The sequence below is a fragment of the Pongo pygmaeus genome, chromosome 16 (assembly GCF_028885625.2).
Source record: "Pongo pygmaeus isolate AG05252 chromosome 16, NHGRI_mPonPyg2-v2.0_pri, whole genome shotgun sequence".
Lineage (NCBI taxonomy): Eukaryota > Metazoa > Chordata > Mammalia > Primates > Hominidae > Pongo > Pongo pygmaeus.
Genome location: NC_072389.2, coordinates 24076948 through 24095354, shown reverse-complemented (window position 1 = coordinate 24095354; position 18407 = coordinate 24076948). Strand labels below are relative to the sequence as shown.

The window sequence follows — 18407 nt, the reverse complement described above, 5'->3', positions numbered from 1 at the left end:
GATCCACAGGAAAGTCTACCTGAGCCCAGCTAAATTTTGCCTAACCATTTTGTACTCATGCTAATTATCATACATATAATATAAACAGAAGTATTTTACAAAGCACCCCTTTTGAGTTTTCTGAGCCTTAAATATGAAGAGATCAAGATTCCTTTGAGTCTGCCAGCTCTAGGTTAGCTGCTAGCCTACAAGGATTCAAGCTTTTGAAGGTGGTGGAAGATCCAATTCCAGATAATCATAACCTTTCCAGGAAAATCTCAAGTAATATGCACTATCAGAAAAAAAAGTGAGGAAAAAAATGAATTATGGGAGGGAGGAGAGGCAAAGGGTGAGTTTTAAAAGGGCTGTCTGCTGCAGGCTTAAAGAAACAGAACAGCAGCCCAAATTAAACCATGTCCTGTCACTTCCCACAGCTGGCAGGAAAAATATGCAAGGACATATGGCAAGGGACGACCTCTCCAACAGAAACAAAATCTGGATGAGGTTGACTTCTTGCAACCCATCTGGAAATGTTTGGGGTGTGCTGAATGCTAGGCAAACATTTCCGTGCCTTCAAATTGTGGGGTTTAATAATAAAATTTCAAAACAATGCAACAATGCAAACAATCTCATCTTCATTTTAGAGCTATATTTGAATCTAGAAGAAACTGGAATATATTGGAAAGTTCAATTTCTCTCTTTGTCTCCATGTTCTAGGTGTGAACATTTGGGGCCTGCTTCAGCAAGGTAGAGAGAGGCACATCTGTCTGTCTGTCTGTACTGGAAGCCAAAAGCCCTAGGATTCCTTCAACAATCGATTGTTCTTATGTCCCCATGAGACAGACAAGATGGCTTTGCCTTTAAAACCATGTGACTTGTCTACCTTGCCGTGGGCTGGAAATGAGACATCTGCCAGGAGTATCTTTAGTATGTTAGGTTTACTTGAAGAAACACACTTCCTGCCTAAGGCTAAACACAGCTGTACTGAGTTTCAATGCACCTTCTTCTACATCCACGCCAAACAGCTGATCCACTGGTTGGAGCCTCGCTCCTGTGAGTGCTGTTGTTCCAATTTTGGGTATTAAAGGAAAAACAATTTCCAAAAAGGCTTTTCTTTGAAATATCATTTCAGTGAAATTAAATACATGGAAGTAAAGCAAGGTCATGGTTAAAGTTTGCAAAAAAATAATAATAATAACTTTCCCAAGTTTTTTGTAAAGAGAACTAATGGCTTAAAATTAGAGAGGATTTTTTTTTTTTTCTGTGAGTCAACTATATTCTTCAGTGATTCTTATTTTTGAGGGGTAATGCATTTTATGGCCTATATAAAATCTCTCCCAAATGCCTTTAAAAGTCTTACAATATATGTCCCCATGTCCTGATAGTGAAGAAAGCAAATGTTCAATCAAGCATGCAGTTTCTTATTATGTGATTCCCAAATTCTATTCCCTGAGCAGGTCTAATGTAGACAGACATAAAATATGAATCATTTTTCCCTTATGATTTTTGCCCAAACACTTTTCTGTTACAACCCAGGCACCATTAAACCATGCATTTATGCCACAGAAACTATTTAGACTCTCACAAAAAAATGTGCCCCCCCCCCACCATCAAAAACAGTTGTTGGAAGGTAACTGAAGACCTCAGCCAGGACTTGAGTGATCAGGCCTAGGAAGTGACCCTGACAGTCTGTAGTGCTTTTCCCACATTTGATGATTGTTCAACAGTAGAGGTCTAAGAGGCTAAGAAACTGAGTGTGAAGTGATAGTTAAGAGGCTGGAGAGCCTAGCTGACTGTTTGGCACTCTCACAGGGCTGAAATGACCTAATGAGAATTTGGGTCCCAGGAAGGAGATGGGACCTTGGTGGGGACCCTGGAAGGGCCACCCCTAGGAGTCCAAATGAATAAAACATAGACCAAATGTCATGAAACCTAAAACCTGCTTTGAACTAGCTTAGTCCCAAACCAGATGAAGGCGGTCTGCTCTTACTCCAATTGTGTGCCATAAAGTCAAAGTCACTACTCTCTGGAGGCAGATAAAAGTTTACTAGGCATGCCATAAGACAAGACAACACAGGACTAAACGAGAAAGACCAAGAAAAAAAACAATAGAAACGTACATAGATATTATAGTCCTCAGGTAGAAACTTTTTTTTTTTTTTTTGAGGTGTAGTCTCACTCTGTCACCCAGACTGGAGTGCAGTGGTGTGATGTAGACTCACTGCAACCTCAGCCTCCCATGTAGCCGGGATTACAGGTGTGTGCAACCATGCCCAGCTAACTTTTTTAACGGGGTTTCATCATGTTGGCCAGGCTGGTCTTGAACTCCTGACTTAAGGTGATCCACCCACCTAGGCCTCCCAAAGTGCTGCGATTACAAGTGTGGGCGACCATGCCAGGTGAGTATTTTGCCACAATTTAGAATAAATTTTCTTTTTTTTTCTTTTTTTCAAGTTTGTTCTCAGACTATATTCACAAAGTTCCACGGCGGCTTACACTTCTGTAGGCCTTGTTGACAGTGCCGGCTTTTAGATATTGATGATCTTCATCTTTTTCTTATCTCCTCGGTAGAAGAATGGGATGCAGGAGGTGCTGCCTAAGACTGGGCGCTCCTGGGCGTTCTTCCTTCCACCAAGCAGCTGCATGATCTGCTGTGCAGTGCAGTTGTCATGGGAATAACCCTTCCCGGCCTCTCGTGCAGGCTCCACGCTGCCAGGGTGGCTCCTATCAGAAAGGTCTTTGGAGGGAGGGAGGCAGGGCTCTGAGCACCGCTCCTCCTGCATCTTCTCCTCCTGCTCTCCCATCCTCTCCTTCTCCCGCATCTTCTCCTCCTGCTCTCCCATCCTCTCCTTCTCCCGCATCTTCTCCTCCTGCCCCCGCATCTTCTTCTCCTCCTCCCGCATCTTCTCCTCCTGCCCCCACATCTTCTCCTGCTTCTGCATCTCCTCTTCCTTCTCCCGCAGCTCCTTTTCCTGCTCCCGAAGCCTTTCCTCCTGTATCCATATCTTCTCCTCCTCCTCGAGCATCTTCTCATCCTGATCCCACAGCCTCTCCTCCTTCAATCGCAGCCTCTCATCCTGCTCCCGCATCTGCTCCTCCAGCTCGTGCATCTGCTCCTCCTGCTTCCACATCTGCTCCTCCACCTCTCCCATCTGCTTCTCCTTCTTCCACATCTGCTTCTCCAGCTCACGCAGCTCCTTCTCCTGCTTCCGCATCTGCTCCTCCTGCTTCCTCATCTGCTCCTCCTGCTTCTGCATCTGCTCCTCCTGCTTCCAAATCTTCTCCTCCTTCTTCCGCATCTGCACCTCCAGCTCGGGCCTCTGCTCTTCCTGCTTCCACGCCTGCTCCTCCTGCTTCTGCATCTGCTCCTCCTGCTTCCTCATCTGCTCCTCCTGCTTCCGCATCTGCTTCTCCAGCTCACGCAGCTCCTTCTCCTGCTTCCACAGCTGCACCTCCTGCTTCCTCATCTGCTCCTCCTGCTTCCGCATCTGCTCCTCCTGCTTCCTCATCTGCTCCTCCTGCTTCCTCATCTGCTCCTCCTGCTTCCGCATCTGCACCTCCTGCTTCCGCATCTGCTCCTCCAGCTCATGCACCTCCTTCTCCTGCTTCTGCAGCTTCTCCTCCTGTCTCCACATCTTCTTCTCCTGCTCCCACATCTTCTCCTCCTCCTCCCACATCTGCTTCTCCTGCTGCCACAGCCTCTCCTCCTGTCTCCACATCTTCTCCTCCTGCTCCCAAATCTTCTCTGCCTGCTCCCACATCTTCTTCTCCTGCTCCCTCATCTGCTGCTCCTGCTCCTTCATCTTCTTTTCCTGATCCTGCAGCTCCTTTTCCTGCTCCCACATCTGCTCCTGCTGCTCCCGCAGCTCCTTTTCCTGTGCCCACAGCTTCTCTCCTGTCTCCGCATCTTTTCCTCCTGCTTCCGTATCTTCTCCTCCTGATCCTGTAGCTTCCCCTCCTTCTTCTGTATCTTCTCCTTCTGATCCTGTAGCTTCTCCTCCTGCCTCCACATCTTCTCCTCCTGCAAAGTGTTGGTTTGAACCTGAAAAGGAAATAGACTCATAAGCTAGCTATATAAATGTAATCTATAAAATAACAGTTTTCATCTATGATTCTTTAAAAATAAATTTTAAGCCCTAACCCTGAGGTTCTGATTTCCCAGACAGGTCCCCACTTTGTAGATTTTTAGCACACTCTAGAGGATTCTATGGTGGGACCAGAACAAGGACCCAAATTTTCCAACTCTTGGCTGGACCCTCCCCATACCCTGCATGATCCCTAGACCATGGTCCCAGCTGGATGGGGCTCCCACAACCCTGAGGGCTGCAGTCTCTCACCTGTGGCAGCAGGATTTTGTCCTTCTCCAGCTTCCTTTTTAGCCCCTTGGTGTGGAGCTGGATCTCAGACTTTTCAGATTCTACGAGTCGAAGTTTTTCTTGTAGTTTGGCATTTTTCTCCTTCAGCTCCTCATTGGTTATGCTATAGCCAGAGGCAGTAGAGAAAGGAATGAATGAAGAACAGAAAGGACCGCTTTGGTGATCAACCCTCTACCCTCACCCCACAACCACAGAATCATGGCACTGGAAGGGACCCCAGGAATTAAAAGTCCCAGGTGGCAGGCCAGAGAGAGGACATGAGTTGCCTGAGGCTACCCCATGAGTCAGTGGCACAGGCGGCACTAGAGCTTCCCTGCACACACATGAAAACCTGTATGAGCCACTCACCATGCTCACCTGTACCCCCCACCTCCCAGCACACCACCCCCACTAAGGGCTCCCAGACCTCCCATCCCAACTTCCCCCATCCTACATGTTCCTATACAGCTCCAGACTCATGGTGTCCCTCTCATTTGTTAACTCCTCGATGTACTGCAAATAGAGAAAGGTCAAGTCAGGATAGAGCAGGCAGAGGAGCAGCTGGCCGACCAGTAATGACAGCTACAGTGACTACTCCACAGTAACACTTGCTCCCTCTCAATCACACCCGACATGTTCTCAAGACATTTCCAAGCCCATGGTCTCATTTGTTTTCCTTTCTTTCTTTCTTTTTTTTTTTTTTTGAGATGGAGTTTCTCTCTTGTTGCCCATGCTGGAGTGCACAGGCGCGATCTCACCTCATCGCAACCTCCGCCTCCTGGGTTCAAGTGATTCTTCTGCCTCAGCCTCCTAAGTAGCTGGGATTACAGGCATGCACCACCGCACCTGGCTCTCACTTGTTTTTCAAAGAACTCAGTAAGGGTGGAAGGGACAGGGAAAGAGATTGAATTGATAGCTGGCTAACAGGGGCCCAGAGAGATGAGATAATATTGCTATTGCTATTACTCTTATTACTACCACTGTTGGAACCTTTATTGAGTGCTTCGCCAGGCACTATGCTAACAATCCCATTTAATCCTCACAACCTCCATAGGAGATGGTTACCATTATTATCTCTATTGTGTAGATGAAAAACATGGGGTATTAAAGGTTAAGTGCTGCCTAAGATCACTTAGAGCTGGGATTTCAACACCCAGGTATATCTGATTCTCTAAGCCCATTCTTTCGCTGGGGGTAGGGACACAGATAAGGAGAAGGAAATTAATCCTTTGTTCATTTTTGAAAGAACGGTACATTGGCATAGTCCAAACCTCAGAAGGTACAGAAGGGAAATATCTCCCCCCAACACTGTTCCTATCTCCTGAGTTTTTACGAATCCTTACAAACATGTTTTATGTATATTACCATAATACATACACACACACGTATGTGTGTTCCCTCTCTCTACACAAATGGTAACATACTAAAGATACTCTTCTGTACTTTCATGGTACAAGTACCCTAACACCCACCTAGGATTTGACCAAGGGTGCAGCCAAGTATGGGCAGGGTGGGCACTTGGCCTCGGAGCTCTGTGTCCAGTGCTTGCTCCCCACAGCACCCCGCAACTCACCCACAGCAGCTGACTCAGCCCTAACCTGCCTCTAACAACCACACACAAAAGCAGCAAGAAATGGCCCATGCTGTCTTCTGGGCAGGACACTGAATCCTGCAGAAGGGACCTTTAGGCTCATTCCTCTATCTGCAAAGCTGGGCTCGCATGGGACCGTGCAGGTGATTGGACTCACCCTGTCTGCCTTCTTGTGCTGTATGGACACAGAGGAGAGAGCCGGCTGTAACTCTCCTTCAAAGTGCCAGGAATGATGCAGGTGGTCTGCCAGATAATGGGACTCTCCTGGAATGAGAGAGGTTGAGATGCGGCCCAAAGGACTCCCCCAAAGGCCTGTGAAAGTGCGAGGTTGAGGGATGATGGGGTGCCCAGATTCCCACCTTCAAATTTCCCGGCAGCATCCTGGCTGTAATAGAGCACTGTCTCCAGTTCAATTTTCTGACACATAAGGATTTCTATGGTATGATCCTGGGCCTTTGGGAGAAAAGACAAGCAAGTGCTGAAAGAGAAGCAAAGAAACCTCATCCAGAGGACAGGAGGGAACTTCACCCCCTCCACTCACCTCTAGCTGCCTCCTTAGGGCTTGCTGGTGTTGATGGCTCGCCTTCTTTTCCTATAGGAAGAGGAAGAAAGAGCTCCTACTAGGGGGAGGCAGAGATCCAGAGCAAGAGACATGCCCCCAGAATGGCTCCCTGCCCCAGGACAGGCCCACCCATGGGACCAGGTTATTAGGGACCCTGTGGGGATGGGGTGGAATCTGGGAGGTGAGCCTTCCTCCCCAGGCTGGAAGTAGGCGAGATGAGACTGGGGCCTCTACATCTGAGTGCCCCCGAAACCCAGCAGTCATGTCATGAGCAAAGAAAGAAACCATGTTACTTCTTTCAGCTGAGCTCGGTTCTGTTGTTTCTGTGGGGAGAGTCAAAGGAAGGTGACTGAGGGTGGCCCCCTCGACTCTATTCCTCAGGCCAGGAAGCGGTCGGCAGGGGTCAGGAATGGATTTTAAGGGCAAAGTTCTCAGACCCAATGGGAACATGAACTGGTCAACTCTCCTCAACTCCCAAAGAAGAAGGATTTGGGTCTTTGTTGGTTTTTGCCCACAGCCGCGGAACTCAAAGTCTGAAACTAGATTCTCTTGAAAAGACAGTAACAGAAACCTTCGGAGATGGAGTGTGAGAAAAGCCCACCCTTCTGCCAGCTTGTGATTTAGAAAGGTGCATTCATTCAGCAAACGTTGAGCACATACGGGCCAGGGACAGCTCCTCACAGCAGGGATAGAGGTCAGAAAAGGCAGAGAGGAGCCCTTGGCCCCGAGGTTTCCATTCTAGTGGGCCTTTAACTGTCGGGCTCTCAGAGCTAACAGAAACCTCTGATACTCTCTAACTCTACCTCAGGAAATGCAAGCCCAAGAAGGAGAGTTTACAGCAGGCCCTGGACTAGGGATTAACATAAAAACACAATGATAAATCTCATTTAAACTTCACAAATACAAGTAAAACAATACCACTCCTGTTTTACAGATGTGAAAAGAGAGGCCCAAACAGCTCAAGCTATTTGCCCTAAATCATATCCCTAGGAGATGGAGAGGTAGGATTCAAACCCAGAACTCTTAACCAGTACCTGGCAGTTCTTCCACAATCTTAACAATTACCCTCCACCACCCCTTGGGCCCTCTGTCCCCAAGGAGCCTGGCCAGCCAAGACTCACATCCTCAGGTGAGTGGCAACCATCAGAAGTGGTTGTCTCAGGGTTAGTGCCATTATTTATTTTCTTCTTTTTGGCGTCGCTTGCTCCTGCACCAACACTAGGGCTGGTCTGGGCATGATGGTCTCTCAACTGTGGAAAGGAAGAGCAGTGATACTCATGAGAACTACAAGATCCTACAGTCACATCCTGCTTTACAGTTTATACTAAATACTCTTATAGCCCATCTGATTTAATGCCACCAACTGTAGGAAATGTTGTCACAATCACTTAGTGACTGAGAGAGATTGATACCATGGCTGAAAAAAAAGGCAGTAATGGAACTTAAACTCAGTTTTCTGACTCTGAGCTCTGGGATTTTGCCACAAATCAGCAGCTGCCAGGGACCAAAACCAGAGGCAGAGGTAGAAAAGCAAATATTAAGCAGGCAGGAACTGTACACTCTGTGGTTTAGCGTTATTCACCCTCACACATCTGTTAGTGTTAAGAAGTACACCAGTACCTCTCAAACCTTTACATCAATGTATCCTCATGGCAGAAGGCAGCCTTTCTGTTAAATCCGGGAATTTAGCAGAAAGAGGACAACCCAAGCCTCATTTCAGAGAGAAGTCTTGTATACTCTTATAAATCTATGTGACTTTCATCCCTAAGTACATTAATGTTTCATCTCTCAATAGAATCAAGGGAAACTGATGCTTCAGAAAGATGCCCCATATTTATCCTGTGGCACTCAAAGTACCCCAGGTTGAGATGAGATGAGGAAGACTCAAGCTGTCAAGTCCAGTTTCCCAAGATCTGTTCCACAGAAGATAAGCAGATCTCACTCCAGAAACCAGTGACTGAGGGGCACTCTGGTCCCAGAACAATGGAGAATTCAAATCTGAGGTGCAGAACTCAGAAAAAATGTTAAAGTCTCTCTGGAGAGTAGAAGCCTGGGAGAAAACCCAACCCGTTCTCCCATTGCCACCCAGAGACACTGTCAACATGTGGAGCTCATGGGGGAGGTGTAGGCTTTTCACACTGTCAACGTCTGTGGTAAGGAAGTCAGGCAGCCTGAAACCTCTCTCTTCTAGGTCCCACGGTCCCCATTCCCCTTCCAGCTGGAAACCTGTGCTGCAACCAGAGGAAACAGAAGTGGGCAAGAACACTTAGGGGACTGGGTCCTAAGACCAAAGGCCGGTCTTGTGGTAGTAATGACAGTTTGTAGAGGGACTGTGACATCACTACATTCCACTCCTCGGTGGAGTGGCGGGGTTGGGGGGACACATGAGCGCAATGCCCAAGTTGCCGCTTTGAGACTGGGGAGGGGGTCACAAAATTGGGACCCATGTCCTTGGAGACATGACCCCAAAGAGCCCCGGGAGGTCAGGCTTGGGGCGGCAGGAGGTGAGGGCCAAGTAAGGAGCAAGGAGCCCCAGGAGTCACATCCCCAAAGTCACCCTGTGGCAACTGGTGAGGGCAGGTTCTGGGGCACCCAGGTCCTTGGAGATGTGAGCCCAAAGAGCCCAGGGAGGTCGGGTTTGGGGTAGCAGGAGGTAAAGGCAGAGTATGGAGTTGGAAGCCCCGAGAGTCACCTGCTCAAAGTCACCCTGGGGTGCCGGGCAGGGCAGGGGCAGGACTCATGTGGGGGTTGGGCTGACTGACAAGATTTTGGTGTGGGGATCCCAGAGGTACTGGGGGGGCCCAGCCCGGTGTGCCTCGGGAGTGGCACAGACTGGCATCAGCTCAGCTGTCAGAGGGGGCCTCAGCTTGGGTTGGGGTGCTGGTGCGTTTACCTTTTCCTTAGCCTCGGCCAATTTGTTCTGTCGGGTTTCTTTGGACATCGTGGGTTGGGTAGGGAGGTGGGGGTGGGTAGGGGGGTGGGGGTGGGTAGGGGGGTGGGGATGGGTAGGGGGTTGGGGGTGGGTAGGGTGTGGGGGTGGGTAGGGGGGTGGGGATGGGTAGGGAGGTGGGGGCGTGTAGGGAGGTGGGGGCGTGTAGGGAGGTGGGGGTGGGTAGGGAGGTGGGGGTGTGTAGGGAGGTGGGGGTGTGTAGGGAGGTGGGGGTGGGTAGGGAGGTGGGGGTGGGTAGGGGGGTGGGGGTGGGTAGGGGGGTGGGGGTGGGTAGGGAGGTGGGGATGGTCAGGGAGGTGGGGTTGGGGCCACATCAGCACGATCCAGGTGAGGACAACTATACACCTTCAGTCACCTCTACGTCGCTGTGTGACTGAGCCAGAGGAGGCGTAACCAGGGCTGCACTAGAATGCAGAATAGGGGCATGGCCTTAATGCTTGAAGCCCATTGGCCAATGAGAAAGATGAAAGGAAAAGGAGTTGTGGCCAGACAGCAGCGTGTCATGAAGGACCTGTGTTGTCACAAGGAAAGCTGCCCATGCAACTGCTGTCCCCGCCCACTCCAGGAGAGGGGCGGGGCTGGCTTTCACTTGAAAAACTTTAAAACTTTATTACCTCAATTGAGGTACAAATCCTATTAAAATGGAAATTTTATAGTGTGCTTGATGATTGATAAAGCAGACTTTAGTATCCAACATTCCAATAAGATAAAGTAATCACAATGTTTTCTCTTTTTTGGAAAAACTTTCTCTTATTCTCCTACATTAGTGTTAAGTTTAAAAAAAAAAAAAAACAAGAAACATGTCTAATATCTTTAAAAACACAAAGCTTTTGAGCCCGGCGTGATGGCTCATGCCTGTAATCCCAGCACTTTGGGAGGCTGGGGTGGGTGGATCACCCGAATTCAGGAGTTCAAGACCAGACTGGCCAACGTGATGAAACCCTGTCTCTACTAAAAATACAAAAGTAGCTGGGCATGGTGGCAGGTGCCTGTAATGCCAGCTACTTGGGAGGCTGAGGCAGGAGAATCCCTTGAACCTGTGAGGCAGAGGTTGCAGTGAGCCAAAATCATGCCACTGCACTTCAGCCTGGGCTACAGAATGAGACTCTGTCTCTAAATACATATGTACACACACACACACACACACACACACAAAGCTTTCTGTTTAATAAGCACTCAAAGTTCTTTACAAGGTTAAAGCAAATACAGGACCCTTCTAAAGTAAGGTTAAATGCTAAGTGATGGGGGAGAGAAAAAGGACATAAATAACTCCCACTCTCATGAGGTTAATCACTAAATCCTATTTTTCTAGAATCACCTGGCCTCTAAGCCCTGAAAATGAAACTGAATTTCTCACTAGATACTTGGCTATGACTTGCAATCATGAAAACCAAGAATTGTGTTATGTCACTGTGTATTGCTTGTTACCTGGGATCAAGGGTTGACTTTTTCATGATTTGCTCCATTACCTGTGTGCTTCTTATCTCAGACCAAACTAAGCTTTTTTATAGAGTTCTACAATTTACAGTTAGTATGTAAGAGTGGCTCTCAAACATATAGTCTCTGGACCAGGAGCACCTGGGAACTTCTTATAAATGTAAATTCTCAGGCCCCACCCTAGACCTGATGAATCAGAAACTCTGGAGTAGGGCCCAGCAATCCATGCTGCAATAAGCTGTCCAGGTGTTCAGGAACCTCTGCCATACAGCAGGTAGAAAAATGTGTTTCCTTCTGTAGGTCCAAAGCCAGGGATACTATATGTTCTGTCTAGATATGAAACAATGACATGCAATTAAAAGACATAAATCTCCTTCCTACTTCCACCCTCCAGCCAGTGTGTTTTATTTTTATGAGTTCAATAAGAAAACGCGTGGCAATCAGAGATTTCATCTAAAAAATATATTTACAGGTATCAGTTCTCATCCAGCCTGATCTCATCCAATATCATTTCTAGCCTCTTACATCTAAAGTTTTAGAAAAGGATCTTCACATTATAAGACTCAGGCACACTAGGAATTCTATGATAAAAGACAACGTACATCTGAATGTCCAAACTTACTAGAGAAGAAAAGTGGAGTCATTGGCTATATTTTCAAATTGCATTCAACAGGAAATTAAAGTTTTGAATTTTTTTCACCTTCATCCTTCCAAGTTAATAGAATTAAACCAGAATACTCCATTCTTCCACAGCCTGTAGCCAGGCATACTTTTACTGTGTTACTTCTTGCTTTTCAATGGATATAAAGCAAAGTCCTGGTAGGCACATTTTGTATACTTGCAAAGGTGCAAAACTAAACAGTTCCCTCTATTCAACATTAAAACAAAAGTCCTGTAAACCTCAGATGGTGAGTGTAATACTTCAGCACTAGCACGAAAGCCTCAAATATAAAAAGATACCAAGAACCTCGCTAGCAAACACAAGTAAGCTCTTGGCCGGGAGCTGTAGTTCACGCCTCTACTCCCAGCATATTGGCAAGCCAAGGTGGGGTAAGTCAGGAGTTCAAGACCAGCCTGGGCAGCATAGCAAATTCACTTCTCTACAAAAAAATTTAAAAATTAGCTGGGCATGGCGGCACGCACCTGTAGGCCTAGAGCTACTTGGGAGGCTGAGGTGGGAAAATCGCTTGAGCCCAGGAGTTTGAGGCTGCAGTAGCTATGATCATGCCACTGTATTCCAGTTGGGGTGACAGAGTGTGATCTAGGTATTGCATTCTGTCCTGCTCCTGTTTCCACTAAAATCACTGTTAAAATATGTTCATTCAGCAGGATAAAAAATAAGTGAAATTTGATTTTGGTGCTTTGCTAGCAAAAAATAAATAAATAAAGTGAAATGACAAATTACTTACTGGGAGAAGGTCTTTGTAACCTCATTGACAGATAAAAGGTTTGTATCCTTAGCCTATAAGGAAATCTTTAAAATTACTCAGAAAAAAAAATGATTTCCAGCAGAAAATGGGCAATGGAGAAGCTGGCACATCCGGCAAGAATAAAGATGGCCAATAAGCAAATGAAAAAGATTCAAAAGCACTAGAAATCAAAGAAAGGTAATGAAAACAATGAGATTTTCTGCTTAAAGACCAGTGAAGATGACAAATGGAAGGGGGAACCTGGAGCTCTGTCCCTGCTGGTGGGAGCATAAACTGAACCAATTTTTCTACAGGATAATTGGAACATTTCTTTTAAAAATCCTAAAACAGTTTTATATTATTTTCCTCTAGGAATTCTACTTCTATGAATTCAGTGTAAAAATCCTCACTCGAGTCCATTAAAATGTATATACCAGGAAATTCACCTCTGGGTGGCAACTATTCTCTTAACATACATCCAGCTACAGGCTGGGTGTGGGGCCTCACGCCTGTAATCCCATCACTTTGGGAGGCCAAGGTGGGCAGATCATGAGGTTAGGAGATCGAGACAATCCTGGCTAACAGGTGAAACCCCGTCTCTACTAATAAAAGACAAAAAATTAGCCAGGCGTGGTGATGGGCACCTGTAGTCCCAGCTACTCAGGAGGCTGAGGCAGGAGAATGGCATGAACCTGGGAGGAGGAGCTTCCAGTGAGCCAAGATGGCACCACTGCACTTCAGCATGGGTGACACAGTTAGACTCCGTGTCAAAAAAAAAAAAATACATCCAACTATTAAAAATGGTGATGCCAAGATATATTTCTGCCATAGAAACATGCTTAAAATATAGGAATTGACAAAAGACCATATGTTATGATTCTACTTTTTAAAATGTTTATATGCATAAAAAGTGTAAAAAGCAACGAACTGGAATGTTTTGAGTGGCAAAATTAAAGATTTTTCTTTATATTTTGTCCTCCAAATTATTAGAAAAAAATGTGATTTCCTTTTTAATCAGCGAGAAGTGTTATTTTCATTTATTTATATTTATATTTCTTTTCTTTTTCTTCTTTTTTCTCCTGTATGTATCCCATGTAGGCTAGAGAGCTTAAATTGCTGCCTCTTGAGGGAAATCAGCCCATTTTCAGGACGTGAAGTACAAAAAGCTGTCCCATCTTCCCTTTATTTTTTATTTTTACTTTACTGATTTACTTATTTATGTTGAGATGGAGTCTCGCTCTGTTGCCCAGGCTGGAGTGCAGTGGTGCATCTCAGCTCACTGCAACCTCCATCTCCCGAGTTCAAGCAATTCCCCTGCCTCAGCCTCCCGAGTAGCTGGGGCTACAGGTGTGCACCACCATGCCCAGCTAATTTTTTTATTTTTAGTAGAGAGGGAGTTTTACCATCTTGGACAGGCTTGTCTTGAACTCCTGACCTCAACTGATCCATCTGCCTTGACCTCCCAAAATGCTGGGGTTACAGGCATGAGCCACTGTGCCTGGCCTGTCATATTATTTCTAAACATTTCAGTGACATTTCAATTAATTTAAATTTAATTCTTACTGACCTGATCTCTTATCCTCTGTTTAATGACATCTTCCAGTTGAAAGATGTTTCCTCTATAATCACAGGTGCTAAAGGAAATACAACATGTATTCATTAGGTAGATATCCACTAAACTACTGATGCTCACATCGTAGTCCTTAGACCCTCAGCATCAGCAACACGTGGGAACTTGTTAGACATGCAAATTCCTGGGCCAGCCCCACACCTCCTGAATCAGAAAGTGCAAAAGAGGGACAGCTATCTGTGCTTTAATAATCCTTGAGATTCTCCCTGAAGTTTGAAAACTACAGAACTAGAATACATATGGTAGTAAGTGCTCATACTTTATCCAAGTTACCTTCCCCTCTTTTCCATTCTCTTTTCCATTGAAATAAAATAAGAGCTCATTTGGACTTAATGGATATAAGAAAGAAGGAATGGAAAACACTTTAAAAAATAATAATAAACATTATTACAAACTAATATATGTGAGAGTACTTAGTTGAAACAAAAAGGAGTTTTAGTAAACAGTATTATTCTATATTTGAAAATCAAGGAGAAGTTTATGCAATTTAAAATGTTTACAAACTGCAGTGCAATCTACTACTTGTGAATGTCAGTGTATTAGGAAATGCGTCTACACAATCACAGAGTTATATTTCTTCACAAACTACGAAGAGCGAAATATGTTTTTGTACCTCTTGGTTTCAGTTAGGGACATATTTTGTGCAGTATTTATGTGATTGTGCCTATGCATGATGAATGAATGAATTTCAGTCATACATTGCCTAAATCATAACTTGATGATGCTTGGGAAAGACTCAACAGTTCAAACTTCATGAAGTTCTAATGTCTGTGTTTCAAAACACATCATATTATTAGGATGTAGGGAGATATGTATATGTGCTCCCTGGGGTGGGGATTTCTAGTTACTAGGCCATCTCCATTTTTAGCATTTGGCATCCTCATGACAGGACTTAATGTCCTGTTCTTGCCTTTTATTTTCTGAACTTGCCGCTTTTGCATTCTTTGGGCTCAGTTTAAAGACAGTTACTTTAAGTCCATTTTAAACCCTCAGGCTAGAAATTTGACCACTGTTAATTAGCCACATTATTTGGTCTAATGTTTTTTCTTTATCATTCTGAAACTGGGTTTATCTAATACATTGATAAAGTATTTCAAAGGTACTTTTATCATTGAAATCACTTCACTTTTACCCTGATAAATGTCAATGACTAGGAATGACCTTCAGATAGTGTTTAGCATCTGTAACCAATCTGACAATAATGTGTTCATCAGGTGCTTATGGATTAAATCACACACTGGCATATTTAAGCTAAACGTCAGTCTGGAAAATAAATTTACTATATTAACTGAAATAGCACTCTTTGTGTAGGTATTTGTCATACATTTAAGAAAAAGCTAAAAACAATGGAAATCGTATGACAATAACTTAAGTCTTTCTTCAAAGTGTATGCAGTCTTTTGTGATACCACATTCAGCTGAGTATTTGTGCTCTTCCTCATTCAGTATAAGGCAGCTTTCAATTTGCTTAGAAGGCAACATTGGAAGGTTAGAGTTCATCAGAAACAGAATTTTAAAATGTGAGTTCCACTGAATACATTTTAATTTCTGTAGGAAGAATCAAAACACCTATTTAAAGATTGCAAATATAATAATCATTTTTAAAGTATTGGATTAAATCTGATAGGTTTTCCAGAAATGAACAAAAATCAGTTCTAATACCAAAGATGATTTTTAGAAAATTTGAAAATGTAAATCTGCCCTATCCATAATATAGTTTTTCTAAAACTTTACCTTAAAGAGTCATTTTAAAACAATGTAACTATTAAAAAATGTAACTGTTATCTTAATGTTCTGAAATAAGTTAAAACATTTTAAAATATGAATACTGTAGTATAAAAGAAAGAAACAGTGGGAAGGAAAACTAGAGAAAGAAATGCCAATTCTAGTCCAAAGCTTTATTTGCCAAGTTTTCTTGGAATGAATTTTTCCAATTTATGAATTCTTGTAAACAGAATGTATAATGGAAATACTGAAAGACTTTTGCCTCACGTGGCATTATTGACTGCTGGTGTGATGCTACTGTAATGTAATAAATTATTAAGTTGTTGCAAAGTGCTGTTTTTGCCTTAAAATTTTATTTTGCATGTCTTGAAAACTATAGTATTGAAGGTATTGATACTGTGCAAATGCTGGGCATGCTTGGCATGAGATAATCTGTTTCATTTTTACAAAATTGTAATGTAACTATGCAAGTGTTTATTAAAAGAACACAAAATAAAAAAGTTATGGGATAAAAAAAGTTATGGGGTGGAAAAGTTACAGGATAAAAAATGTAAAAAAGTTGTGGCAAAAAAACTTGTGGCAAAAAAGTAGAAAAAAGTTTTATGAAAAGTTACAAAAAAAAGTTATGAAAAAGAAGTTATGGGATTTAAAAAAAAAGTCATGGGGGCCAGGTGCTGTGGCTCATGCCTGTAATCCTAGCACTCTGGGAGGCCAAGGCAGGCAGATCATGAGGTCGGGAAATTGAGATCATCCTGGCTAACATGGTGAAACCTCATCTCTACCAAAAATACAAAAAAAAAAAATTAGCCGGGTGTGGTGGCGGGTGCCTGTAGTTCCAGCTACATGGGAGGCTGAGGCAGGAGAATGGCATGAACCCGGGAGGCAGAGCTTGCAGTGAGCTGAGATGGCACCACTGCACTCCAGCCTGGGCAACAGAGCGAGACTCCGTCTCAAAAAAAAAAAAAGTCATGGAATGAAAGTAAAAACTAAAAGCAGGCCCCTATCAGCAAATCCTGGAGAAGTGGGGCTGGAGTCTCCACCACCACCATGTCCCTACCACCCCTTCCCAGTCACTCCTTTACAATTAGGGTAGCAAGACAAGACCTCTGTCTAATGGGAAAAGACAAACAGACCCTTTGCCACCTTGACCAGGGCTGAGTCCTTAAATTTCTGGATGATGATGATTGTTATTTAAGAGCCAGAGGCTGGTGGAGTTGGTTTGTTTGGAGGAGGCCTCGTGGCCTCCTTACTCTCACCATAGCAACTTTTCCCTCAGTTGGGGCTCCAATCTTCTCATTCAGAGAAGTAGCTGAGGTAGGACAGTGGGGCTAACTGTGGATCAGGTGAGGGCACGGGCTGCTGGGGTGACCCCCCTTCCCCAGTGTACATATTGTGTCTGTAACATTTTGTATATTCCAGAGGGTAGGGCTGCCCCTGTATCCTACCTAGCAGAGGTTGGAGCTGGCACTTGGGAAGGAGGTTCTAATAATTATTTGTGTCTGGGAAACTTATTTATTGCTAGCATTGGACATAGGAAGGAGGCAGGGATGGGGTCGTGGCTTCCCAGTGGTGTGATCACAGATCACTGCAACCTCCAACCCTCAGGCTCAAGTGATCCTCCCACCTCAGCCTCCCGGGTGGCTGGGAGTATAAGCATGCACTACTATGCCTGGCTAATTTTTAATTTTTTTGTAGAGAAAAGGTCTTGCTATGTTGCCCATGCTGGTCTTGAACTCCTGGCCTCAAGCGATTCTCCCATCTTGGCCTCCCAAAGCACTGGGATTACAGGCATGAGACATTGCTCCTGTCCATGAGGTTTTCTCTTTATTACTGTTTTGTTGTTGTTGTTTCATTTTGTTTCATTTTGTTTTTTGACAGAGTCTTGGTCTGTTGCCCAGGCTGGAGTGCAGTGGTGTGATCTCGGCTCACTGCAACCTCCACCCCCTGGTTCAAGCAATTCTCATGCCTCAGCCTCCCGAGTACCTGGGGTTACGGGCATGAGCCACTGTGCCTGGCTAATTTTTGTAGTTTTAGTAGAAACAGAGTTTTGCCGTGTTGGCCAGATTGGTCTCCAACACCTGCCTCAAGCAATCTGCCCTCTTCAGCCTCCCAAAGTACTGGGATTACAGGGGTGAGCCACTGCTCCTGGCTAAGATCCCATCTCTATTTAAATAAAAAAAGAAAATTCAGAATATGTGGAATACAGAACACCAAAGGCCAAAGTTATTTACCTCTCTGGGGTAATCTCTGTAAACAATTTGAAATATATCCTTTCAAGTTCATACTTGCTATGCATATACATACATATACACACATACGTTGACATATTCCCTCTTCCCTGCTGTCATGCTATTAGAGTCTTCTTTTTTTTTGTAGAAATTGGACCAACTCTATGTTCTTTGCTGGCCCACATTTCTACTATTCAGTGATGTGTTGCAAAGATGTGTTTAAGTCAATTTATGCAGCTCTTCAATATCATTTTAAAAGGTTACGATTTGTGATCATATGATCATATGAAGGTATTACAATTTATTCCAACAGTTCCCTTTTGCACATTTAATAATTTCCATTGATTTGCCAGGGAGAACATTCTCATGTCATGGCTAAATCCTTTTGTACGGCCATCCTTAATTATTTCCTTAAGATAAACTTTTAAATAAAGTTGCTAGATTAGTCTCATTTCTTAAAAAGTTGATTTTTGACAAAATGGGAGAAAATTTTTGCAACCTACTCATCTGACAAAGGGCTAATATCCAGACTCTACAATGAA

The 18407-nt window shown here is 44.4% G+C and overlaps 1 protein-coding gene across 1 annotated transcript in view; it reads right to left on the bottom strand.

The window, feature by feature from the left end:
- Window positions 1–1668: 1668 nt before the first annotated feature.
- The window catches only part of LOC129014699 (golgin subfamily A member 6-like protein 7), a 37226-nt gene continuing 20487 nt past the window's right edge, over window positions 1669–18407 (bottom strand). The window contains exons 2-10 of the mRNA XM_054452339.2: window positions 7609–7737; window positions 6781–6810; window positions 6467–6517; window positions 6285–6378; window positions 6083–6189; window positions 4789–4847; window positions 4317–4458; window positions 3889–4021; window positions 1669–3826 (exon numbers count right to left, since the gene is read on the bottom strand). Of these exons, the coding sequence (XP_054308314.1) occupies window positions 2508–3826; window positions 3889–4021; window positions 4317–4458; window positions 4789–4847; window positions 6083–6189; window positions 6285–6378; window positions 6467–6517; window positions 6781–6810; window positions 7609–7737 (2064 nt within the window). The 3' untranslated portion in view covers window positions 1669–2507. The remainder of the gene's footprint in view (window positions 3827–3888; window positions 4022–4316; window positions 4459–4788; window positions 4848–6082; window positions 6190–6284; window positions 6379–6466; window positions 6518–6780; window positions 6811–7608; window positions 7738–18407) is intronic.